This window comes from Amphiprion ocellaris, chromosome 10, assembly GCF_022539595.1.
Source record: "Amphiprion ocellaris isolate individual 3 ecotype Okinawa chromosome 10, ASM2253959v1, whole genome shotgun sequence".
NCBI classification, from domain to species: Eukaryota; Metazoa; Chordata; class Actinopteri; family Pomacentridae; genus Amphiprion; species Amphiprion ocellaris.
In genome coordinates, this window is record NC_072775.1 from 37,017,706 (window position 1) to 37,044,561 (window position 26,856).

At 44.3% G+C, this 26,856-nt stretch overlaps 2 protein-coding genes across 5 annotated transcripts; one reads left to right on the forward strand and one right to left on the reverse strand.

Annotated features, from left to right (window-relative positions):
* Nucleotides 1-7,015: 7,015 nt before the first annotated feature.
* Nucleotides 7,016-11,209, reverse strand: LOC129349915 (C-C chemokine receptor type 9-like). Of its 2 annotated transcripts, XM_055014774.1 has the most exons (3): nucleotides 11,142-11,209; nucleotides 9,223-9,292; nucleotides 7,016-9,136 (listed from the first exon to the last, which is right to left on the reverse strand). In XM_055014774.1, the coding sequence occupies exons 2-3, from the start codon at nucleotides 9,274-9,276 to the stop codon at nucleotides 8,054-8,056; spliced, it is 1,137 nt and encodes a 378-aa protein (XP_054870749.1). In that variant the 5' UTR covers nucleotides 9,277-9,292; nucleotides 11,142-11,209; the 3' UTR covers nucleotides 7,016-8,053. The 2 variants fall into 2 exon arrangements, with proteins under 2 accessions (XP_054870749.1, XP_054870748.1); XM_055014773.1 differs by lacking the exon at nucleotides 11,142-11,209 and having other exon boundaries at nucleotides 9,223-9,673.
* A 4,233-nt stretch (nucleotides 11,210-15,442) lies between these two features.
* On the forward strand, nucleotides 15,443-26,514 carry si:dkey-154p10.3 (zinc finger protein 335). Of its 3 annotated transcripts, none has more exons than XM_023270587.3 (10): nucleotides 15,443-15,541; nucleotides 16,925-17,094; nucleotides 19,218-19,340; nucleotides 22,096-22,563; nucleotides 23,173-23,680; nucleotides 23,759-23,819; nucleotides 24,036-24,152; nucleotides 24,232-24,365; nucleotides 26,030-26,153; nucleotides 26,227-26,514. In XM_023270587.3, exons 4-10 carry the CDS (start codon nucleotides 22,123-22,125, stop codon nucleotides 26,378-26,380), a joined length of 1,539 nt encoding a protein of 512 aa, XP_023126355.2. In that variant the 5' UTR covers nucleotides 15,443-15,541; nucleotides 16,925-17,094; nucleotides 19,218-19,340; nucleotides 22,096-22,122; the 3' UTR covers nucleotides 26,381-26,514. The 3 variants fall into 3 exon arrangements, with proteins under 3 accessions (XP_023126355.2, XP_023126356.2, XP_023126358.2); XM_023270588.3 differs by having other exon boundaries at nucleotides 19,222-19,340; XM_023270590.3 differs by lacking the exons at nucleotides 16,925-17,094; nucleotides 19,218-19,340.
* The last annotated feature ends 342 nt before the right edge of the window (nucleotides 26,515-26,856 follow it).

Consider the following 26,856-nt stretch of genomic DNA (forward strand, 5'->3'; position numbering starts at 1 on the left):
TTCTGTGAAGTGTCTTGAGACAATTTGACTGTAATTGGTGCTGTATAAATAAAACTGAATTGAATTGGATATGTTGGATGTGTTGGACATATTGGACGTGTTGGAGATGTTGGACATGTTGGACGTGTTGGACGTGTTGAGATGTTGGAGATGTTGGATGTGCTGGACATGTTAGAGATGTTGGACATGTTGGTGATGTTGGACATGTTGGATGTGTTGGAAATGTTGGACATGTTGGACGCATTGGACGTGTTGAGATGTTGGAGATGTTGGATGTGTTGGACATGTTAGAGATGTTGGACATGTTGGAGATGTCGGACATGTTAGACGTGTTGGAGATGTTGGATATCTTGGACATGTTGGAGATGTTGGATGTGTTGAGATATTGGACATGTTGGACGTGTTGGACATGTTGGACGTGCTGGACATTTTGAATGTGTTGGACATGTTGGATGTGTTGGAGATGTTGAATATGTTAGATGTGTTGGACGTTTTGGAGATGCTGGACATGTTGGAGATGTTGGACATGTTGGACGTGTTGGAGATGTTGGAGATGTTGGACGTGTTGGACATGTTGGAGATGTTGGACGTGTTGGACATATTGGAGATGTTGGACGTGTTGGAGATGTTGGACATGTTGGATGTGTTGGACGTGTTGGAGATGTTAGAGACTTTGGACATGTTGGACATGTTGGATAAGTTGGATGTGTTGGACATGTTGGAGATCTTAGATATGTTGGACGTGTTGGAGATATTGGACATGCTGGACGTGTTGGACATGTTGGAGATGTTAGACGTGTTGGAGATGCTGGACATGTTGGACTTGTTGGATGTGTTGGACATGTTGGATGTGTTGGAGATGTTGGACACGTTGGATGTGTTGGATGTGTTGAGATGTTGGAGATGTTGGATGTGCTGGACATGTTAGAGATGTTGGACGTGTTTGAGATGTTGGACATGTTGGATGTGTTGGAGATGTTGGACATGCTGGACGCGTTGGACGTGTTGAGATGGAGATGTTGGATGTGTTTTACATATTAGAGATGTTGGAGATGTTGGAGATCTCAGACATGTTGGACGTGTTGGAGATGTTGGATGTGTTGGACATGTCTGACGTGTTGGAGATGTTGGACGTGTTGAGATTTTGGACATGTTGGATGTGTTGGACATGTTGGACATGCTGGACATGTTGAATGTGTTGGACATCTTGGATGTGTTGGAGATGTTGGATGTGTTGGACGTTTTGGAGATGTTAGACGTGTTGGACATGTTGGACGTGTTGGATATGTTGGAGATGTTGGACGTGTTGGAGATGTTGGACATGTTGGACGTGTTGGAGATGTTGGACATGTTGGATGTGTTGGATGTGTTGGAGATGCTGGACATGTTGGATGTGTTGGATATGTTGGACGTGTTGGACATGTTGGATGTGTTCGACATGTTGGATGTGTTGGAGATGCTGGACGTGTTGGATGTGATGGAGATGTTGGACGTGTTGGACATGTTGGATGTGTTGGACATGTTGGATGTGTTGGAGATGCTGGACGTGTTGGTGATGTTGAATGTGTTGGACATGTTGGATGTGTTGGACATGTTGGACGTGTTGGAGATGCTGGACGTGTTGGACATGTTGGATGTGTTGGAGATGATGGACGTGTAGGACATGTTGGACATGTTGGACATGTTGGAGATGCTGGATGTGTTGGACATGTTGGATGTGTTGGACATGTTGGACATGTTGGACGAATTGGACATGTTGAGATGTTGGAGATGTTGGACGTGTTGGAGATGCTGGACATGTTAGACATGTTGGAGATGTTGGAGATGGACGTGTTGGACATGTTGGACGTGTTGGAGATGTTGGACGTGTTGGACATGTTGGACGTGTTGGACGTGTTGGATGTGATGGAGATGTTGGACGTGTTGGACATGTTGGATGTGTTGGACATGTTGGATGTGTTGGAGATGCTGGACGTGTTGGTGATGTTGAATGTGTTGGACATGTTGGATGTGTTGGACATGTTGGACGTGTTGGAGATGCTGGACGTGTTGGACATGTTGGATGTGTTGGAGATGATGGACGTGTAGGACATGGACATGTTGGACATGTTGGAGATGCTGGATGTGTTGGACATGTTGGATGTGTTGGACATGTTGGAGATGTTGGACATGTCAGACGAATTGGACATGTTGAGATGTTGGACATGTTGGAGATATTGGACATGTTGGAGATGCTGGACATGTTAGACATGTTGGAGATGTTGGAGATGTTGGAGATGGACGTGTTGGACATGTTGGACATGTTGGAGATGTTGGACATGTTGGAGATGCTGGACATGTTAGACATGTTGGAGATGTTGGAGATGTTGGACGTGTTGGACATGTTGGAGATGTTGGCAGAGAAAGGCTTCTGTGAAGTGTCTTGAGACAATTTGACTGTAATTGGTGCTGTATAAATAAAACTGTATTGAATTGGATATGTTGGATGTGTTGGACGTGTTGAGATGTTGGACATGTTGGACATGTTGGATGTGTTGGACATATTGGACGTGTTGGAGATGTTGGACATGTTGGACGTGTTGGACGTGTTGAGATGTTGGAGATGTTGGATGTGCTGGACATGTTAGAGATGTTGGACATGTTGGTGATGTTGGACATGTTGGATGTGTTGGAAATGTTGGACATGTTGGACGCATTGGACGTGTTGAGATGTTGGAGATGTTGGATGTGTTGGACATGTTAGAGATGTTGGACATGTTGGAGATGTCGGACATGTTAGACGTGTTGGAGATGTTGGATATCTTGGACATGTTGGAGATGTTGGATGTGTTGAGATATTGGACATGTTGGACGTGTTGGACATGTTGGACGTGCTGGACATTTTGAATGTGTTGGACATGTTGGATGTGTTGGAGATGTTGAATATGTTAGATGTGTTGGACGTTTTGGAGATGTTAGACGTGTTGGACATGTTGGACGTGTTGGATATGTTGGAGATGTTGGACGTGTTGGAGATGTTGGACATGTTGGAGATGTTGGACGTGTTGGACATATTGGAGATGTTGGACGTGTTGGAGATGTTGGACATGTTGGATGTGTTGGACGTGTTGGAGATGTTAGAGACTTTGGACATGTTGGACATGTTGGATAAGTTGGATGTGTTGGACATGTTGGACGTGTTGGAGATCTTAGATATGTTGGATGTGTTGGAGATATTGGACATGCTGGACGTGTTGGACATGTTGGAGATGTTAGACGTGTTGGAGATGCTGGACATGTTGGACTTGTTGGATGTGTTGGACATGTTGGATGTGTTGGGGATGTTGGACACGTTGGATGTGTTGGATGTGTTGAGATGTTGGAGATGTTGGATGTGCTGGACATGTTAGAGATGTTGGACGTGTTTGAGATGTTGGACATGTTGGATGTGTTGGAGATGTTGGACATGCTGGACGCGTTGGACATGTTGAGATGGAGATGTTGGATGTGTTTTACATATTAGAGATGTTGGAGATGTTGGAGATCTCAGACATGTTGGACGTGTTGGAGATGTTGGATGTGTTGGACATGTCTGACGTGTTGGAGATGTTGGACGTGTTGAGATTTTGGACATGTTGGATGTGTTGGACATGTTGGACATGCTGGACATGTTGAATGTGTTGGACATCTTGGATGTGTTGGAGATGTTGGATGTGTTGGACGTTTTGGAGATGTTAGACGTGTTGGACATGTTGGACGTGTTGGAGATGTTGGATGTGTTGGACGTTTTGGAGATGTTAGACGTGTTGGACATGTTGGACGTGTTGGATATGTTGGAGATGTTGGACGTGTTGGAGATGTTGGACATGTTGGACGTGTTGGAGATGTTGGACATGTTGGATGTGTTGGATGTGTTGGAGATGCTGGACATGTTGGATGTGTTGGATATGTTGGACATGTTGGACGTGTTGGATATGTTGGACATGTTGGACATGTTGGAGATGTTGGACATGTTGGACGTGTTGGAGATGTTGGAGATGTTGGACGTGTTGGACATGTTGGAGATGTTGGACGTGTTGGACATATTGGAGATGTTGGACGTGTTGGAGATGTTGGACATGTTGGATGTGTTGGACGTGTTGGAGATGTTAGAGACTTTGGACATGTTGGACATGTTGGATAAGTTGGATGTGTTGGACATGTTGGACGTGTTGGAGATCTTAGATATGTTGGATGCTGGACGTGTTGGACATGTTGGAGATGTTAGACGTGTTGGAGATGCTGGACATGTTGGACTTGTTGGATGTGTTGGACATGTTGGATGTGTTGGGGATGTTGGACACGTTGGATGTGTTGGATGTGTTGAGATGTTGGAGATGTTGGATGTGCTGGACATGTTAGAGATGTTGGACGTGTTTGAGATGTTGGACATGTTGGATGTGTTGGAGATGTTGGACATGCTGGACGCGTTGGACATGTTGAGATGGAGATGTTGGATGTGTTTTACATATTAGAGATGTTGGAGATGTTGGAGATCTCAGACATGTTGGACGTGTTGGAGATGTTGGATGTGTTGGACATGTCTGACGTGTTGGAGATGTTGGACGTGTTGAGATTTTGGACATGTTGGATGTGTTGGACATGTTGGACATGCTGGACATGTTGAATGTGTTGGACATCTTGGATGTGTTGGAGATGTTGGATGTGTTGGACGTTTTGGAGATGTTAGACGTGTTGGACATGTTGGACGTGTTGGAGATGTTGGATGTGTTGGACGTTTTGGAGATGTTAGACGTGTTGGACATGTTGGACGTGTTGGATATGTTGGAGATGTTGGACGTGTTGGAGATGTTGGACATGTTGGACGTGTTGGAGATGTTGGACATGTTGGATGTGTTGGATGTGTTGCAGATGCTGGACATGTTGGATGTGTTGGATATGTTGGACATGTTGGACGTGTTGGATATGTTGGACATGTTGGACATGTTGGAGATGTTGGACATGTTGGACGTGTTGGAGATGTTGAACATGTTGGATGTGTTCGACATGTTGGACATGTTGGATGTGTTGGATGTGTTGGACGTGTTGGAGACATTGGACATGTTGGATGTGTTGGACGTGTTGGACATGTTGGAGATGTTGGAGAAGTTGGACATGTTGGAGATGTTGGCAGAGACAGGCATATGGGTTCTGTAAAGCGTCTTAAGACAATTTGACTGTAATTGACGCTATATAAATAAAATTGAATTGGTTTCTGGCTGGTCCATGAAGGTGTCCAGCTCCTGCGTGTCTTCTGTCCTGTCCTGTTTGAGGTGTTGTGTCTGACAGCTGTATATACTCTGCTCTGGTTTGATCATTGTGTGTTGCTGAGTTTCACTTCTCCTTCTGTCACATTGTTTGCCTCGGTGCAGATGACCTGCAGAAAATATCAAACCACAGACAGACGGAGGTCAACGTCTTCTTTCTGCCGTCAGTCTGACGTCAACCGTCACTGCAGGAAAACATGTTTTCATGATCTCAGTTTGGACAAATCACGTGTTCTTTCAGCGTGGTGGAAACAGAACTTCCAAAATAAACCATTCACCGTTTATTTCACTCAAACTAACTTAACCAGATAATTCCACATCTTCATATGTAACATAGAATATTAGAAAAGCTGTAGTATCAGGAATCAGCTGAAGATATTTCATGCTGATCTCTGTTAGTTCCAATAAAAATATCAAAACATTTTTCTTTTAAGACCATTACCCTAAAATAATTGTTGTTTCTCGTACTCTGGGAATTAAATTATTTTATTGTTTTATTTTGAAAGAGACACTAGAGAGGGAGGCCATCAAGACTCCTATGACTCCTCTGAAGGAGTTCCATTTTCAGATTGTTCATCCAACAACTGTTGTCTGTTCTTCACCAGTCAAAGCTTTATGGAGACAAAGAGAAAGACTCTGATGGAAAAAACTCCAATTAAATCTGGACTAGAGTTCACTAGAAGACATGTAGAGACTCTGAAGACACCCGGAAGAAGGTTCTTTGGTCTGAGGAGACCAGGATGGAGCTTTATGTCCATCAGACTAGATGATATGTTTGATGGACACCAAACACTGAACATCAGTTTTATAAACTGAATGTTATTGAATGTGTCTTTCTGTATTTTTGCGTTCTGCATAATAAGTTCATCCTGTATCTGTTCCTGATCTGGAATAAATATGGTTTTGTCACGCAGGATCTAAGGATCAGACTAATTCCTGGGTAGGTTTTCTGTGGGTCAGACGAGGAAGACTCTGGGGTGCTGATGAAATCACAATATGAGGACTAACCTCTTTAAATAGGTTTCATTTTGACAGTTTGGTTGATATTTGTGCAAAACCTCTGTCTCTGAAGCAGGAAATGCTCTTTAAGATGCATTTTACATTGGATTTTTTGCACAAACTTGTTTTTTAATGTTGAATACAATCTTTAATTTTTCCCCTCATGGTTATTCATACCAGTGATTCACATCAGCACCTGCTGCTGAGGAACACATCAGTGTTCCTCAGCAGCAGGTCCTGGCAGGCCTGTAAATGAATTCTTTTTATGTAGCTGGGTCATCTTTGTCTTGTTTTTAACGGTGCAGCGGTCAGCGTTCATTCCAGATGTTTATTATCCCAGAAGCGTGTTTGCAGAATCAAAGACAGGAAGCAGCTGTCAGTTTTAATGAAAATGACTGTAAATGTAATTTATTCACAGGTGACATTATGATTTATTGGATCAGCTGATAAATCTGCAGTGTCTCATCAATAATTAATGAGCTTAGAGGTTTTTAGTTTTTTCTTCAGGTTTCAGATGATTTAACAGAATTCAGTGAAAACACAAACAGGATGAGACACGAGGAAGGATGTGAAGAGAGTGTGACGGTGTTTGATCGACTTCCTCCTGCAGCACACACAACATTGAACACGCAACACTGTGAACACGCAAACACTGTGAACACGCAAACACTCTGTGAACACGCAAACACTCTGTGAACACGCTAACACTGAACATAAAAACACTCTGTGAACACATTTACTCACTTTATTCCTCATGACTGAACACACAGATACAGGGTCAAACTATTTACAGCATCAGAAAACATCCAGAGACTGAGGACCTGTTAGCATCTGTTAGCATGTGTTAGCCTCTTAGCATTGATGCTGGTACCATAACGGAGGCAAACAGTGACATGGATCACAGTCTTGGCTCAGTTTAATTCGTCATGTGATCCTGTTCAAACCTGATGATGCAACACAATGAATAGCGACAGAAACACACACGACCACCAGGTCTCTAGTTACAGCAGCTAGAAATCACACTCTATGTGCATTAAAAGAGCTTTACATTCACTGTACAGGAAAGTCCTGAGAATGTTCTGGAAAGTTCCAGAGAGATAAATGTAAAAGTCCTGGAGAGATTTTGGGGAATTCCTGTAAAGTCTTAAAAAAATCCCCCCAAACTCTTGAAATCAGAAAAAGTCCTGTAAAGATATCTAGAAATGTCTAGAAATGTCCAGATAGAGTCCCAGAAAAATCCTCAGAGACTGATGGAAAAGTCTTGAAAAACAAATTTCAAAGTCCAGAGAGAATCATGGAAAAATCTTAATAAAGTCCTCAAAAAATCCTGAGAAATAAAAGAAAGTACTGAAAATGTGTCCTTGTAAACAGAGTTGACATGAAGCAGATAAATCCTTGTTCAAAAACTTTCATGGTTATTTCTTTGACTGCTGACTAGAAAACATCCTTAAAAACTGTTTAATTTGCTCTGAAAACTTTCCTATCCATGTGGCCCTTATTTTGAAAAACTCCATAAGAACACCTTAATTTGAAGTACGAGTGGACTTTAAGGGTTTCTTGACTCTCCCGTTAAGTTGCACATGAAACATGCAGCAGCTGTTAATAACCCACTGAAGCCTTAAAGGGAATGAATCTTTCTAAGGGTTAAACTGTGCTGGAACTTGTTGAGCTGTACAGGAATGTTGAAAAGAAGCAGCACATGTTGAATAAGCTTCTGAAAGATCAATGAGTTGCAGGAAACTTCAAACAGGAAGTGGAGACGCTGGTATCTACAGCGACAGGCCCTGCGAGGTGTCGCTGTCGGACATTACCGAGGCTCTGGTGGAGCTAAGCGGACTACGGCTGCTCTTGCTCGGGTGACTCTTGATGGCCAGCGGCCGGCAGCAGCGCAGCAGCAGCTGCAGCAGCTGCAGCACATCTTTGCGGAAGCGCACGCCCACGAAGACGTAGAGGAAAGGGTTGAGGCAGGCGTGCACGTAGGCCAGACTCTTCAGCACCTGGCCGGCCTTGTCCAAGGCCTTCACCTCCTCGCAGTTCGTCACGGTCATGTTGGTGGCCTGCATGGCCTCCATCACCAGCATGCCGTTGTAGGGCAGCTGTGACACGACGAACACCACCACCACGGCCAGGACCACCCGCATGGCCTTGTGCTTCTGGAAGTTGCGGGTCTTGAGTAGCGTGGCGATGATGACGCTGTAGCAGAAGGCCATGACGATGAAGGGCAGGCAGAAGCCCACACTCACCTGCAGCGACAGCACCAGGATCTTGGTGCGGTTCCCCACGTTAGTCGGGAACACCATCCGGCAGTATTCCTGGGAGTCCACCTTGGCCGGGGCGGCGAACACCAGCTCAGGCATGGTCAGCAGCAGCGCCAGCAGCCACACCGCCGCACACACCAGCCGGCTGCAGCGGAGGCGTTCCACCTTGGAGTTGTGCGCCGCAGTGCTCTGCACGATGACGATGTAGCGGTCAACGCTGATGCAGGTGAGCAGTAGCATGCTGCTGAACAGGTTCACTTTGTAGAGGGCGGAGTTCAGCTTGCAGAGGACGGTGCCGAAGATCCAGCCGTGTGACGCCTCGGCTGCCCACAGCGGCAGTGTGACCAGGAACAGAAGGTCGGCCACCGCCAGGTTCAGGAGGTACATGTCTGTCATCGTCTTCAGCCGCCGCCGGACGTGCAGGTAGATCCAAACCACCAGCAAGTTCCCAACTCCGCCCACGATGGCGATCATCCAGAAGAGCGGCGGCTCATAGTGACTCCTGAACTCCCGCACCGAGGACCGGTCGCACATCAGGTCCGGAATGTCGTAGTCAGCATCCTCGGAGGGTGAAGGGCTGAAGGACAAAGGATCCTGACAGGGAGACAAGACACACCTGAGTACACTGGGGCACACCTACACACTGTTCTGATAAATAATCAATCATCCTTATTTGTTACCTCTGTTGTCAGTGCAGTTATGATGTCATCTGTGGTGGTCATGATGTCATCCATGAGGTCATTCAGTGAGCTAAAATACACAAACATAGACCAGTTCAGACCAACAGGTGGAAATCAGACCATCTCACCTGTGAAGCCATTTTAAAGGTTCAGTATCTCCAGAATAACACTCCATCAGCCAGAATAGTTTCCAAATGATTGAATGGATCCAGCAGAGGACACATTTTAATGATTGGACCCTGAAGATGGAAGAAAGGGCAACATTTTTTACACCAGGCTGGTCTAGTGTCTCCATCAAGTTCCTGTTAGTGTTTATTTATAGATGGATCCATATTTCTACTAAAATACAGTCTTTGGTCCACATTTCTCCAACTGTTGAGGCTCTAACATCAGTAGAATCTGATGTGTTAAAGTTTAACCAGGCAAGGTTCCAGTTTTTAGATGTTTGGACTAAATGTTGATGTGGACTCACTGGTAGGAACCAGAACCTGGAGTTCATAGAGGTCTAGATGTTCATAGAGGTCTAGATGTTCATAGAGGTCTAGATGTTCATAGGGGTCTCGATGTTCATAGAGGTCTAGATGTTCATAGAACCCTAGACGTTGGTGTTATTGGAGTTACAAGCTGCTTCACGTTGTCTTCATGTTAAATTTAACACCAAATGAGGCTGGTTTTAGTAAATGTTCTGACCCAAACAGAGCAGTCTGTATTTTAGTGGAAACATGAATCCTTCCATCCACCCTGGTTGGAAAATGTTGCACTTTCTTTCATTTTAAATGAGCTGGCTGGATCCATCCAATCATTCTGATCTGTTCTGTGGAAGTTTTATTTATGGAGGCACTGAACCTTTAAAACCGCTTCAAATTATTTAAATAGCGATAATATAAAAAATCTCAGGCTGGAAAACATGAAATTGTGAAAATGCAGCCCAACTGTTTGACAGAAGTGAAGAGCAGATGAGAAGATGTGACTCCTCCTCCTGCTCCTCACATGTCTGGCTTCGTGCTTCAGACTCGTGTCATCGGGTTGCATCACTTCCCTACACTTTGTTTTCGTCGCCTTAAAAACTGAACTTCTCATGTTGTTTTCATTCAAAGTATATTAAAGTATATTTATCACAGTACCACAGTAAAAGGGCAGTTCAATAAATACTGCAGTACTGAGCTGTTATTCTGTGCTGCACATTGATCATTATTGATTATTGATTGGTTCAGTGAGCTGCAGCACTAAGTGAGTAAATCAACTCCAGCTGTAAAGTACTACTGCAGTACTCTGTGGTTTTAGCACTTTTACTTTCTGCTCATCGCTTCAACAGCACAGTTTTAATCAGCATTAATCAGTTCAGCAGCAGATTAAAAACTAAAGTCAAACATTCAAAGTGTCACCACAATAAAACACTTTCTTTTCCTTCTCTTCACATTTCAAACTCTTTGTTGTTCCTGGGTCGGTATGTTTTTAAACTCCTGTACCGAGCCTTTAAAGTTTTTATTTAGGCTGAAAATACAAAACTTCACAGGTCTGAAAACAGACGACATTCTCTAAAATCCACCAAGATATTTTACAAAACTTAGTTCAGGCCCCAAATAACAAATAAAGTGTGAAGAGACCAGGACCGACCCAGCAGCCAGAACCGGAGTTCCTCTCCACCATTAACGGGTTTTATGCAATACGTTTGTGGTGGAAGCAGCAATAAAGATGCAGCACATCACAGGTTTCTGTAGAGCCACAAAGTGACCAACAGCAAACCTGAGATTTAAACTGAGATGTTCACGTATGGAAAGGAAAATGAATTTCAAAATGTTTAGAAATTACAGTGGAACTGTGCAAATCCTGTGTTTCTGCTTGAATTAATAATCAATTAATGAATTTAATTAATAACAGACAGACAGACAGACAGACAGACAGATGTGTGGACTCACCATCAAGCGTCTCTTTGTCTCTGCAGCGTCTCTCAGTTTGCTGCTTTTATTACCTTCTTTCCGTTAAACCACAAAGTGACGAGTCAAAGCAGAAGTTAAACGATCAGCGACGCAGCTGCAGAGAATTTACATGACAACCCCTGATCTGAGACAGGACTTTTATTAAGTTTACTGTGAGATTAAAGGACTTTTATTAAGTTTACTGTGAGATTAAAGGACTTTTATTAAGTTTACTGTGAGATTAAAGGACTTTTATGAAGTTTACTGTGAGATTAAAGGATTTGTATTAAGTTTATTATGAGATTAAAGGACTTTTGCTGAGTTTATTGTTGGATTAAAAGACTTTTCTTGAGTTTATTGTGAGATTAAAGGACTTTTGTGTCAGTACTAGCAGGGCAGGAATAAAGCACAACACATCGAGTGGGTTGGTGAAACTACACATAATCTTTAATCAAAGAAACAGTTAGCAGTGTTATAAGGACAGGGAGCTAACAGGAAGTGGCTGAATATTCAGAAGAATACTAAACTAAAAGTTCAGATAAATCTTAGAAAGGTCCCTAATCCAAACACAAAACTGAAAGAACCAAACGTCCCAAACGCAAACCTGGTAAACATGAGGAGCAACAGGGATAGACGGGCTGGAACACGTAGGAGAACCGGAGATCATACCGGAGAAGACCAGGCAGACGGACAGAACAGGCCGAGCTGGGGAGAACCAAAAACACAGGACTACGTTTACACGGGAAACTAATTAGGAGACAAGACACAGGGAAAAGAGAAATAGAACAGAAGTAAAAACACAAGTGACGGCTGGGAAATTCAATTTCACCATAAACCAGAAGTAAGTGAAAAGGTCAGGAACCCACACAAATGAAAGGAAAACACTCAGGAACGTATCGCAGAACCAGAAACCAGGAACCATGAAAGAACCCCCCTCTAATGGAAAATCAAAAACTGAGCTGGGATGGATCAGAGTCTGAAGGTGGTCTGAAGGTACAGGTACCTCCAGAGGGTTAGACCAGATCCGGTCGGACCCAGCTGGGACTGAAGACTCTGGTCCAGGGAAGAGGACTCTGAAAGGACCTGGACTTGATGCTGGTGGTTGACCCAAGAATCTTCCAGGAAGTAGAACTGTTAGACGGGAACTCCCATGGCGTTTAACTGACTGGTCAACCAGCCGGGGTTAGTGGTCCAGACCCAGAGGTGGGTCCAGCAGAGCAGATGGATCTAGGAAGGTCTGCAAGGTGGGACTGAGACGTTCAGCTGCATTTCTGAGCAGCTCCTCCTTTCTGCTGAGGTTACTGCTGGATTAGAGGGTTTCTCTGAGTTTCCTTCAGGACTTAGAGGGTTTCTCTGAATCACAGATTTGTTTTTCTGATGGTGTTACTGCGGAACTGTAGGGGAATTCAACACCGTGAAAATTCAAACAACTTCCTGTCTGCTTTTATTGTAACCACGGTGACAGATCTCCTCAAAATCAGCGTCTGTGAACAAATCGAAGTGAATCTCCACCACAGCATCATCAGCGGGGTTTTTAATGACGTGTTCACAGTAGTAGTATCTGCACTAGTAGTATCACTACTAGTCAGAGTATCAGTCACAGTCATATCTGCAGTACTACCAACTGTAGTAAAAGTATCTACAGCAGTAGTACCAATAGTAGTTGCAGTATCAGTAAGAATAATATCTGCAGTAGTACTATCAGTGGTAGTAATATCTGCAGTAGTACTATCAGTGGTAGTAATATCTGCAGTAGTACTATCAGTGGTAGTAGTATCTACAGTAGTACCATCAGTGGTAGTAATATCTGCAGTAGTACTATCAGTGATAGTAGTATCTGCAGTAGTACTATCACTGATAGTACTACTGCAGATATTACTATCAGTGATAGTATCTGCAGTAGTACTATCAGTGGTAGTAATATCTGCAGTAGTACCATCAGTGGTATTAATATCTGCAGTAGTACTATCAGTGATAGTAGTATCTGCAGTAGTACTATCAGTAATAGTAATATCTGCAGTAGTACTATCAGTGATAGTAGTATCTGCAGTAGTACTATCAGTAATAGTAATATCTGCAGTAGTACCATCAGTGGTAGTAATATCTGCAGTAGTACTATCAGTGGTAGTAGTATCTACAGTAGTACCATCAGTGGTAGTAATATCTGCAGTAGTACCATCAGTGGTAGTAATATCTGCAGTAGTACTATCAGTAATAGTAATATCTGCAGTACTACCATCAGTGGTAGTAAAATCTGCAGTAGTACCATCAGTGATAGTAGTATCTGCAGTAGTACTATCAGTGGTACTGAGGTGTCTGCGGTCAAACGTTCTGAACATGTTGTTCTTTCTCTGTTTATCTCCACTTCCTGGTAAAGGTAACACACACACACACACACACACACACACACACACACACACACACACACACACACACACACACACACACACACACACACATACTCAGTGGTTTCCATGGTTACACCGACTCTTATTCATTCAGACCTGAATTTGTAAACACCTGCAGACCTGAAAGGACCTCAGTACTGCAGTAACTACAATACTGTAGTAACTCAATACTGCAGTACTGAACTACTACAGTATTGTAGTTACTGCAGTACTGAGTTACTACAGTAACAGTATAAGAAGAGCTGCATCACGCTCAGGTTCAGGTTCAGTTGTAGTGCTGGATTCAGGTTTAGTTTTCAGGTTCAGGTTCAGGTTTAGTTTTCAGGTTTAGGTTCAGGTTCAGGTTTAGGTTTCAGGTTTAGGTACAGGTTTAGTTTTCAGGTTCAGGTTCAGGTTCAGGTTTAGGTTCAGGTTTAGTTTTCAGGTTTACGTTCAGGTTCAGGTTTAGGTTCAGGTTTAGTTTTCAGGTTTACGTTCAGGTTCAGGTTTAGGTTCAGGTTTAGTTTTCAGGTTTAGGTTCAGGTTTAGGTTTCAGGTTTATGTTCAGGTTCAGCTTTAGGTTCAGGTTTAGTTTTCAGGTTCAGGTTCAAGTTTAGGTTTAGGTTTATGTTCAGGTTCAGGTTTAGGTTCAGGTTTAGTTTTCAGGTTCAGGTTCAAGTTTAGGTTTAGGTTTAGGTTCAGTTTTAGGTTCAGGTTTAGGTTTAGGTTCAGGTTTAGGTTCAGTTTTAGGTTTAGGTTCAGGTTTAGTTTTCAGGTTTAGGTTCAGGTTTAGGTTTCAGGTTTATGTTCAGGTTCAGGTTTAGGTTCAGGTTTAGTTTTCAGGTTCAGGTTCAAGTTTAGGTTTAGGTTTAGGTTCAGTTTTAGGTTCAGGTTTAGGTTTAGGTTCAGGTTTAGGTTCAGTTTTAGGTTTAGGTTCAGGTTTAGTTTTCAGGTTTAGGTTTAGGTTCAGGTTTAGTTTTCAGCTTTAGTTTCAAGTTTAGGTTCAGTTTTAGGTTTAGGTTCAGGTTCAGGTTCAGACTCTGGAGGAACTCAGATCTGCTGTCAGGTGCCACTAACTGGACTTCAGAGTTCTGAACTATGAAGCAGGTTCAACAGATCCACACTCCAGCTCCTCAGGGTCAGTTACCATGGAGATCTTGCTCCGCACGGTCAGTTACCATGGAGATCTAACTCCGCAGGGTCAGTTACCATGGAGATCTAACCAGGTAAGAAGAGAGCTGCTGTAAACTGACTCTCAGCTCTACACACCTGCTGATCCTCTGGTCAATAACTCCATCAATAACCAATCAGACTTATTGGTTATTTCCACTCACAGAAAGTAAAAGTTAGATTCAACTATACACAGCTGCGTGTGTGTGTGTGTGTGTATGTGTGTCTGTGTGTGCGTGTGTGTGTGTGTGTGTGTGTGTGTGTGTAGAGAGGGTGTAGGTGCGTGTGTGTGTATGAGTGAGTGTGTGTGTGTGCGTGTGTGTGTGTGTGTGTACGTGTGTGTGTGGCTGCAGCTTGTCATGCAACGCTGCTCAATGTGAACATGCTCTCACGCAATGTGGCTGAGTCCTGTTTCGATGACGTCACACACACTTCCTGGCAGAGAGGAAAAAACATTCTTGTCATGTGACCTCCCTGATGGTGGTTACCATGGTGACCGCTGCCTTGATTTAACGTCTTCGTGGGTTTAAGGGGTTTGTTGTGGGATTAAAGCGCGTTTCGTGAGTTTACAGCTTGATTTAAGGTGTTTAATGGGCTTATTACTGAGTTAAATGATTTTATTTGGTTTGTTGCTGCTAATTAACTTGCAGAAATGTACTTTAGACACAAATATGGTGTTTTTATTAGTCGGATTAACTGAAGTTTGAAAATGATTTTTATCTTGTTGTTGCTCGTTTTTAAAAGCCCTTCAGGTGGCACTGCAGCGGCAGTCGGATTGGGAGACAAGAAGAAGAAGAAGAAGAGGAAGAAGAAGCGGTAATGGACGTAAACAAACAGCTGCAGGTGAGTTTCTGTAAAATTTCGGCGTTTCACCTCTAAACTGATTTATTGAAGCTGTTTCTGCTGAACATCGAAACACGAAGCCGCTCCGTTTGATTAGCTGTTGCTAGCACCATTAGCTTCCTCACCGTTAAACTCCCTGTTAGCGTGTTAGCTCAGCGTTAGCTTAGCGTTAGCATGCTCACCGGAGTTAGTTTCTTTCGTTTTTGTGGATTTAAAGTCTAAAAATCAAAGAGGAGTGTGGCGCAGTTGGCTCCGTTAGCTCTCTGATGATGATATTTTGGAGGAAAAAAGTTTATAAAAGCGTCATAATATTATTAGTAAGTTTAATTTTATGCGTTCAACAAGTAGTTTAGAGTTTATTTATTAATATAATAGAATACACTGTAAAAAAAAAAAAGTTTTTACTGTACAGTTCCGGTGTTCCAGTTTAACTGGTGATCAGGTGAACTGGTGATAGTTTCTGTCTCCAGATGTTTCGTCCGCAGATTCGTCCAGACCAGACCTGGCTGTGTGTGAAATAAAGATACCAAATAAAGAAGACCGAAAAACGTCAGCATCACTGCTTAATAAAGTCTATGTCCATGTAAATATCATCTACAGACAGTAAAAAGAAATGTGCTAAAGAAATAAAAAAACACGTATTTTTATGACCGGTGAGACGAAACGAAACGATGTTATCCAGCGGTAAAATTATGAGAACACAGTTTTACTCATCATGCCACCGATCAGTCTGATAAACATCCCGCTTCATCTACATAGATCTCTGTTATTCTGTCAGGTGTTGAACACCTGGTGGTTGTTCAGGAAACATGTCCAGGTTAACTGGGGATAATCATAACTTGTCACAACAAGAAATGACGTTTAGGACGTGGATGACTGAACGTGTTTTTATTGTTTTCTGAGTGACTAGTTTTGATAATGTGGTCTCAGTTTGTTCTGATGTAATTCATCAGATCAGGCTGATGTTCTGCTGCGTGCTGTTCTGATGTATTTTATCGGATCCAGCTGATGTTCTGCTGCGTGTTGTGATGTATTTTATCAGATCCAGCTGATGTTCTGCTGCGTGTTGTTCTGATGTATTTTTTCAGATCCAGCTGATGTTTTGCTGCGTGTTCTGATGTAATTCATCAGATCAGGCTGATGTTCTGCTGCGTGTTGTTCTGATGTATTTTATCAGATCCAGCTGATGTTCTACTGCGTGTTGTTCTGATGGGAGGCTGCTGAGGCTCTGAGTGTTTCTGAGAACAAACCTGAGTTAAACCTGGAGTTCTGCTCTGGATCTGTTCCACTGAACTCAGACTAACACACAGCAGTGGACGAGCTTCTATGTTGTGGGTTTTCTTGGTGAGACATTAATTAGTTTTGTGTCTCATTATTAACCAGGCGGAGAGGATCATCAGTGCCTCCCTCCCAGCTCTCCAGGACATCTACCAAGAACGCTGCATATGCAGGGCCACCTCCATCATGAAGAGCCCCTCCCACCCCTCACATGGACTGGTTGTTGCCCTTCCATCAGGAAAGAGACTGCGTAGCATCAGAACCCACACATCAAGGTTCTGCAGCAGCTTCTTCCCACAGGCAGTCAGACTGTTGAACTCCCTGCAGCTACAACACATGTAGACCTGCACCCATCACCTCCATACCCAAACCTGCATCACAATAATCTCACTCACTATCACCCCAGTAGCTAGTATGATTGTGTCTGATGTATGCTTGTGCTTTTGTTTTGTTTTTGTTTTCTTATCTAGTTTAGTCTTTTTAAATTATCTTATATTTAGAATAGAATAGAATATTCTTTATTGTCATTATACAATGTATAATGAGATTGCAGAGCTTCTCCTTTACAGTGCTAGGAAATCTTAAAGTAGTGCAAAAACAGTCTATTTACATATATACAGTATAAATAACAGAGATAAATAACGGAGTGAATATAAATAGCAGTGAATGAGACAGTGGTGTATATTGCACAGATGCACTATGTTGTTGGCTTTGTGTGAGACGTGAGAGTTCAGGGTGGTGATGGCTCTCAGAAAGAAGCTGTTTTTAAGTCTGTTTGTCCTCGCTTTAATGCATCTGTAGCGCCTTCCAGAGGGCAACAGATCAAAAAGCTGAGAACCGGGATGTGAACTGTCCTTGATGATGTTCTGAGCTCTGCTGAGGCACCGGGTGGAGTAGATGTCCATGAGGGAGGGGAGAGGACAGCCAACAATCCTCTGAAGCCTCGCTCTGTCTGCCTCAGTGCAGCTCCTGTACCAGGTGGAAATACAGAACATCAGCAGGTTCTCTATGGATGAGCTGTAGAAGGTCAGCAGCAGCTTCCTGTACCAGGTGGAAACACAGAACATCAGCAGGTTCTCTATGGATGAGCTGTAGAAGGCCAGCAGCAGCTTCCTGTACCAGGTGGAAACACAGAACATCAGCAGGTTCTCTATGGATGAGCTGTAGAAGGTCAGCAGCAGCTTCCTGTACCAGGTGGAAACACAGAACATCAGCAGGTTCTCTATGGATGAGCTGTAGAAGGTCAGCAGCAGCTTCCTGTACCAGGTGGAAACACAGAACATCAGCAGGTTCTCTATGGATGAGCTGTAGAAGGCCAGCAGCAGCTTCCTGTACCAGGTGGAAACACAGAACATCAGCAGGTTCTCTATGGATGAGCGGTAGAAGGTCAGCAGCAGCTTCCTGTCCAGGTTGTTCTTCCTGAGGACTCTCAGGAAGTGTAGCTGCTGCTGAGCCTTCTTTATGACAGCCATGATGTTGTCCGTCCAGGAGAGGACATCGGAGATCTGGACTCCCAGGAACCTGAATGTGTGGACTCTCTCCACACACTCACCATTGATGTAGAGGGGGGGTGGATCGGTTCTGTTCCTCCTGAAGTCCATGATGATCTCCTTTGTCTTTGAGGTGTTTAGTGTCAGGATGTTTACTGAACACCAGGTTGTGAGTTTCTGGACCTCCTCTCTGTAGGGGAGGGGGTCTGTTGGTTAGAAAGTCCTTAATCCAGCTGCATGTGAGAGAGGGGAGGCCCAGGGTGTCCAGTTTGTTTATCAGGATGTCTGGTATGATTGTGTTGAAAGCTGAGCTGTAATCCACAAAGAGCATCCTGGCATAGCTCTGTGGTTGTTCCAGGTGGGTCAGCACAGCTGCAGAGCTATGGTGATGGCGTCCTCTGTGGATCTGTTCGCTCGGTGTGTGAACTGGTGGGAGTCCAGTGTCGGGGGGAGACAGTCTTTGACGTGCCGGAGAACCAGTCTCTCAAAACACTTCATTATATTTATTCTTAACTTTTTTGTAGTATTACCCTCATTTCTGCACTGTGAAATGGATGTGAGAAACGTCATTTCGTTTAACTGTACTACGTACATTGCTGAATGACAATAAAAGCTGAAGTTGAAGTGTTCAACAGCTGGCAGGATGACAGATCTATGTGTATGAAGCGGGATGTTTGTTGGACTGATTGGTGGCATGATGAGTAAAAATGTGTTCTCATAATTTTACTGCTGGATAACATCGTTTCGTTTCGTCTCACCATTCATAAAAATACGTGTTTTTTATTTCTCCAGCACATTTCTTTTTACTGTCTGTAGGTGATATTTACATGGATATAGACTTTATTAAATAGTGATGCCGACATTTTTCGGCAAGATCTTCTTCATCTAGTATCTTTACTATCGCACAGCCAGGTCTGGTCTGGACGAATCTGAGGACGAAACATCTGGAGAAGGAAACTATCACCAGTTAACCTGATCACCAGTTTAACTGGAACACCGGCAGCTGTGGTCGCCAGAACGCTAAAGCTACGGTAAAACATTTTCTGCATTTACGATGAAGAAATGTATCGATATAGTTGATTTTAAGGTTAATAAACGTGCTTCATTCCATATTTTACTGTAAGAAAAAACAAGTTTTAACCTTTAAAAATGTGAACATTTACATGAAAATACCATGTAAGATAAAATTTGTGTAACATAGCAATATTACAGCATTTTTCCAACGTCAGCACAACAGTTGGTGTATTTAACATTAAATGTGTTTTTTTTTTTTAAACAAAAATTGTGGTTAAAGCTGTCATAAATATTAAAGCATATGTCCGTTATTAACACAAAAGTAAGAAACTGTGTTTTTTACATGTAATAAATGTAGAAATTGCTGTGTTACTTATTAAATAAATAAATAGTACAGCATTTTTCCATTACCAGCACAACAATATGTACATGTAACTAGAAAAATTGTGTTCTTTTTGAGAATTAAACACAAAAATTACAGTATTGTTAAACATATTACGGCATTTTTCCATTAAAACTGCAGGAGTCAGGAAATGTTTTTTTTCCAAGAGAAAAACATCTAAAAGACGCACTTTTCTCCTGGTGAACCTGTTTACAGTGAGTCAGTGTTAAATAGACTGCATCAAACTGTTTTAGCGTTTGCAGATTTTAGATTCCTTTATTAGTTCCACAAGAGGAAATCTACAACATCTCAGCCGCACAGTGACGTAAGAGAAATCAAAAGAACATATCTATGAAGTAAAGACAAGATATGTACAATATAAATAAGAAAAAAATACACACAAGGATCCTAACAACACACAATTTAAGAATATATACATTAATATATAATATATGCACAATTTAATGAAGCTGTTAAGAACTGAAGTGGTTTTAGTGGTTAATGAATGCTAATAAATGTTAGATAATTCTACAGTAAATGTATCGCAGAGAACACACCGACAACCAACGCGCAATAAATAAATACCATTTAAAGTAAAAATCAGAAAAATAAACATCAGTAAATAATTAAAGTGTTTAGTAGTGAGAACTGACTCTAAAATGGTGGGTTGGTGGAAAGACTTTTAGACGTAGAAGAAACTTTGAGGTGTGTGGGATGGTCTGGAGATGTTTAAATTAAGTATCTTTCAGTTAAGATATGGTTCTGTGTGGGAATGTTCTCCGTTATTTAATCATATTCAGACCAGAGACCTGAAGCTCGGCTGCTTCATTCAGACCCAGTGATGTAAACAGACAATAATTCATTAATAAACTACCAACTTTAAGAACGGTAGAACGTTCTGCGTGATGATGGTCAGTAGAACGTTCTGCGTGATGATGATCAGTAGAACGTTCTGCGTGATGATGGTCAGTAGAACGTTCTGCGTGATGATGATCAGTAGAACGTTCTGCGTGATGATGGTCAGTAGAACGTTCTGCGTGATGATGGTCAGAACGTTCTGCGTGATGATGGTCAGTAGAACGTTCTGCGTGATGATGGTCAGTAGAACGTTCTGCGTGATGATGGTCAGTAGAACGTTCTGCGTGATGATGGTCAGTAGAACGTTCTGCGTGATGATGGTCAGTAGAACGTTCTGCGTGATGATGGTCAGTAGAACCTCCTGTGTGATGATGGTCAGTAGAACGTTCTGCGTGATGATGGTCAGTAGAACCTCCTGTGTGATGATGGTCAGTAGAACGTTCTGCGTGATGATGGTCAGTAGAACCTCCTGTGTGATGATGATCAGTAGAACGTTCTGCGTGATGATGGTCAGTAGAACGTTCTGCGTGATGATGGTCAGTAGAACGTTCTGCGTGATGATGGTCAGTAGAACGTTCTGCGTGATGATGATCAGTAGAACGTTCTGCGTGATGATGATCAGTAGAACCTCCTGTGTGATGATGGTCAGTAGAACGTTCTGCGTGATGATGATCAGTAGAACGTTCTGCGTGATGATGGTCAGTAGAACGTTCTGCGTGATGATGGTCAGTAGAACGTTCTGCGTGATGATGGTCAGTAGAACGTTCTGCGTGATGATGGTCAGTAGAACGTTCTGCGTGATGATGGTCAGTAGAACCTCCTGTGTGATGATGGTCAGTAGAACGTTCTGCGTGATGATGGTCAGTAGAACCTCCTGTGTGATGATGGTCAGTAGAACGTTCTGCGTGATGATGGTCAGTAGAACCTCCTGCGTGATGATGGTCAGTAGAACGTTCTGCGTGATGATGGTCAGTAGAACGTTCTGCGTGATGATGGTCAGTAGAACGTTCTGCGTGATGATGGTCAGTAGAACCTCCTGCGTGATGATGGTCAGTAGAACGTTCTGCGTGATGATGGTCAGTAGAACGTTCTGCGTGATGATGGTCAGTAGAACGTTCTGCGTGATGATGGTCAGTAGAACGTTCTGCGTGATGATGGTCAGTAGAACCTCCTGTGTGATGATGATCAGTAGAACGTTCTGACTGCTGGGAGGAGCTCAGGACTCACCTGGAGCTGATTATTTACCTGCAGACTCCATGTCAGGGATCAGTTTCCATCAACACAAACAGTTCAACCGAAATAAAAACCAAAACACACGATTTCAAAAATATACACAACAAAGAAAGAAATACACAAAAACACACAAAACTACAACAATCAACATGTTTGTTTCTGCCGTTTTTCCAATCCATCATATTCTAGTTGTTAGGGACTCATCACCATGGCAACACAGACCAGGTGGTGTCCTCAGAGTCCTGATTCTACCTGAATATTCACCTGAATATTCACCTGAAGCCTTCCATTTCCTGCAGAGTTAAACGTCCAATCAGCGGCCGGTGATGTCGTGGGTGAAGCAGCGGTACCGTGACATCAGCCCCGTGACCCTGCAGGTGGTGGGCGGAGCCGTGAGCTCCAGTCTGTACTGTGGGGAGGTGGAGGGGCTCCTAGGGGCCACGGCCGGGCTGGTGGAGTCCTTCCTGGTGGAGCTCTATCGCTGCAAACTCTGTCAGTTCACCTGCTTCCTGAAGGCCTCCATCAGCAGCCACTTGCTGCTCAGGCACCGCCCCCCCGGCCTCACCTGCCTGGGGGGCGGGGCTGAGGGTGGAGAGGAGGCGGGGCTGCAGCGGGGGGCGTCACCTTATCAGCTGGACCTGAACGGAGAAGCGAAGCAGAGCGACGAGGACGAGGACTTCCTGCTCTACAACATGCTGGACAACATGAGCCCGCCCACATGTGACATCAGCACCGAGGGGGGGCTGCAGGTTGCACACACCTGTGAGGTGACACTCCTGACGTGCACACACTCACACACCTACACACACACACACACACACAGGTTCTTTATCAGTGATCAGAGTTCTACCTTCATACTGGGAATATTTCCAGAGTTCCAGGTTCTTGAAGTCCATAGAGGTGGGTCCAGATTTATCACTTTTTAATGGACTTTTCCATCATTTCTGATCCTCAGAACTTCATCAGTCCAGCAGATAGAACCATGACATTTAGGAGGAGAAACACATCTGAGTTCTGGTAGAAACTGACACCAGATCAGTTTAAATCCATCCAGGTGTCACAGTCTGAACACTGGATCTGGTTTCTGTTTATTTTCTCTAGAACCAGCCTATATTTTATGACAGGATCATCCAACAGACACGATTCATTCTGTGGAAAAAGAACTTTCTAATAAACTCATATTTTTGAACTTTTATTTTTCTTGGTTTTAGTTTTTAATCTGCAGTTTTTTTTGAAGAGTTTTTAAATGAGACATAGAATGAAGTGTTTTTAATAATCTGATGATTCTGTTTTTATGGTGATTTCTTTAAACCCCTGTTGTTAGTTCTGGTTGTGGTTCCGGTGTGTTTTCTGAGCGTCCGTCCGTCCGTCTGCAGGTCAGCACTCTGTTTGAGGAGGAGGACTCGTCAATGTTCCCTCTGAAGAGGAGCTCTGTGGACCTGTCCTGTCCAATGGACCCCCCCTCCACCCAGGAGCAGATGGCGCAGTCTGCTCACCTCATGACTCTGGGTCTCTGTCGGATCTCCAAACCGCCCCCTCCTCCCTCCACGACCTCCCCTGTCCAGAACCCCCCGCCCCCCCAGGCGCCAGCTCCGCCCCCCGACAGGCTGTCGTGTCTCCTGTGTCCGCTGACGCTGCCGTCCCGCCGGCTGCTGGACGTCCATGTCAGGTCTCACCGCCCCGCCGGCGGCTTCAGCTGCGTCTGCTGCCAACGGACGGCCGACAGCTGGGAGGAGCTCCAGCCTCACTGGAGCGTCTGCAGGAGGAGGAGGAGGGAGGAGCTGGGAGACAGGAGGAGGAGGAAGAGGGCGGTGGCCTGTCAGAGGACGTTCAGGAACACCGCATCACGAAACGCTCCGACTCACAAATACAGCAGATCCTCAGGTCAGCCTCAGTCATCATAATCATCATCATCATCAGTAGCCCAGAACGCTGCTAACGCTGGAGATGATTGGCTTTCAGATGAGTGGAGGGAGCAGCTGATTGGACGAGCTGAAGGGAAGAAGAAGGAGCAACTTGACAGGTAAACTAAAGGAAATGAACAAATCTGAGCTGAAAGAGTCTGAATATGATCACAGTGTCCAGATCTTCTCACAAAATGTGATGAAAAAATACGATGAATGGAAAAAAGACGTTTTAAACACGAGAGAATCTGATCAAATGTGTTTAAAATGTGATCAAATGTTTTAAATCTATAACACTGTTTTAGTTATTAACATGTGACTCGTGTTTCCACAAGACCTCCAGGTGATTCGCTGCAGAACGTCTCAGAGACCAAGAAGAAGACCAGGAGGAAGAGGAACGAAGGGACGGAGACGTCAGAGCAGCCGGCCTTCACCTGCTCTCTGTGTCATAGGTAACACCTACACGACACAGTAGCTACCTGGGGCCGGCCCCTGATTGGTCCATTCAGCTGTGATGTTTCTTCTCTGCAGGAAGTTCTCCTCCAAGCTCACTCTCAGGCGTCACCTGGGCGTCCACGGAGGAGACAAACCCTTCACCTGTCCTCACTGTACCTACAGCAGCAGACTGAAGGCCTCGCTGCTGCAGCACCTGAGGACTCACACAGGTAACACACACACACCTGAGGACTCACACAGGTAACACACACACACCTGAGGACTCACACAGGTAACACACACACACCTGAGGACTCACACAGGTAACACACACACACCTGAGGACTCACACAGTTAACACACACACACCTGAGGACTCACACGGGTAACACACACACCTGAGGACTCACACGGGTAACACACACACACCTGAGGACTCACACAGGTAACACACACACCTGAGGACTCACACAGTTAACACACACACACCTGAGGACTCACACGGGTAACACACACACCTGAGGACTCACACAGGTAACACACACACCTGAGGACTCACACAGTTAACACACACACACCTGAGGACTCACACAGGTAACACACACACCTGAGGACTCACACAGTTAACACACACACACCTGAGGACTCACACGGGTAACACACACACCTGAGGACTCACACGGGTAACACACACACACCTGAGGACTCACACAGGTAACACACACACCTGAGGACTCACACAGTTAACACACACACACCTGAGGACTCACACGGGTAACACACACACCTGAGGACTCACACAGGTAACACACACACCTGAGGACTCACACAGTTAACACACACACACCTGAGGACTCACACAGGTAACACACACACCTGAGGACTCACACAGTTAACACACACACACCTGAGGACTCACACGGGTAACACACACACCTGAGGACTCACACGGGTAACACACACACACCTGAGGACTCACACAGTTAACACACACACCTGAGGACTCACACAGTTAACACACACACACCTGAGGACTCACACAGTTAACACACACACACCTGAGGACTCACACAGTTAACACACACACACCTGAGGACTCACACGGGTAACACACACACCTGAGGACTCACACAGTTAACACACACACACCTGAGGACTCACACGGGTAACACACACACCTGAGGACTCACACGGGTAACACACACACCTGAGGACTCACACAGGTAACACACACACCTGAGGACTCACACAGTTAACACACACACACCTGAGGACTCACACGGGTAACACACACACACCTGAGGACTCACACAGTTAACACACACACACCTGAGGACTCACACAGTTAACACACACACACCTGAGGACTCACACGGGTAACACACACACACCTGAGGACTCACACGGGTAACACACACACACCTGAGGACTCACACAGGTAACACACACACCTGAGGACTCACACAGTTAACACACACACACCTGAGGACTCACACAGTTAACACACACACCTGAGGACTCACACAGTTAACACACACACACCTGAGGACTCACACGGGTAACACACACACCTGAGGACTCACACAGGTACCACACACACACCTGAGGACTCACACAGGTAACACACACACCTGAGGACTCACACAGGTAACACACACACACCTGAGGACTCACACAGGTAACACACACGCACACCTATGTGTGTTGTGTCCAGGTGAGAAGCCGTACAGGTGTGTAACTGAGTGTGTGTTGTGTCCAGGTGAGAAGCCGTACAGGTGTGTAACTGAGTGTGTGTTGTGTCCAGGTGAGAAGCCGTACAGGTGTGTAACTGAGTGTGTGTTGTGTCCAGGTGAGAAGCCGTACAGGTGTGTAACTGAGTGTGTGTTGTGTCCAGGTGAGAAGCCGTACAGGTGTGCTGAGTGTCCGTATGCGTCCATCGATCGCAGCTCTCTGCTCCGCCACAGTCGAACCCACAGCCAGGTGAAGCCGTACAGGTGTCAGCACTGTGACTACAGCAGGTAACACTCACCTGACACACGCTGCTGTGGTTGGAGCGCAGTCGTCATGGTAACAGTTATTTCCCTGTCTCAGCATCCAGAAGAAGAGCCTGGACCTCCACGCTCGCCGGCATCACACCGGGGAGGCGTTTCCATGCCAACAGTGTGACTACTCAAGTCCGGACCGCCAGCTGCTGCTGAGACACATCCGCCGACACCACACCCCCTCTCATCACACTGCGCTCTGATTGGACCGTTAGAGGCAGGCTCGCAGGGGACCAGAGACTCTGATTGGCTATGTAGGGGGTAGGGTCTGATGATGGAAGCAGGAAGTGTTTTTATGGTTGCTTTTTTACATCAAAATAAAAGACTTTTGTCTGTGTTTGTGTGATGAAGCAGCTGTCGCCACAGTAACACTGACAGGATGGAAACAGAGCAGTCAGATCATAAAAGCGTGATGCAGAATAACGTTCTAATGTAGTCATGAATCCTGTCTCTAGATGATCCTGGTTCCTGTTCTGACATTAAAGTTCACCCACAATCAACTTTTTTAAGTTTCTCCAGCTTTAGATGGAATTATTCAAAAGTTGTTGACAGTTAAAAACTTGTTCCAAAAGTCATCCAAAATCACATAAAACTCACTCAGTATTGTTCAAAATAACATGTAAATCATCCAAAATGATTTAAAAACTGTTAAAACAACTTTAAAAATGTCTGAAAGTCC

Bases quoted from the DNA above. Each gene is read 5' to 3' on its own strand.
- si:dkey-154p10.3 (XM_023270587.3), top strand. From the start codon at position 22,123: ATGTCGTGGGTGAAGCAGCGGTACCGTGACATCAGCCCCGTGACCCTG. The intron at 23,681-23,758 runs GTCAGCCTCAGT...ATTGGCTTTCAG, and splicing joins CAAATACAGCAGATCCTCAG to ATGAGTGGAGGGAGCAGCTG. The intron at 23,820-24,035 runs GTAAACTAAAGG...TGTTTCCACAAG, and splicing joins AAGAAGGAGCAACTTGACAG to ACCTCCAGGTGATTCGCTGC.
- LOC129349915 (XM_055014773.1), bottom strand. From the start codon at position 9,309: ATGTTTGTGTATTTTAGCTCACTGAATGACCTCATGGATGACATCATG. The intron at 9,137-9,222 runs GTAACAAATAAG...TCTCCCTGTCAG, and splicing joins TAACTGCACTGACAACAGAG to GATCCTTTGTCCTTCAGCCC.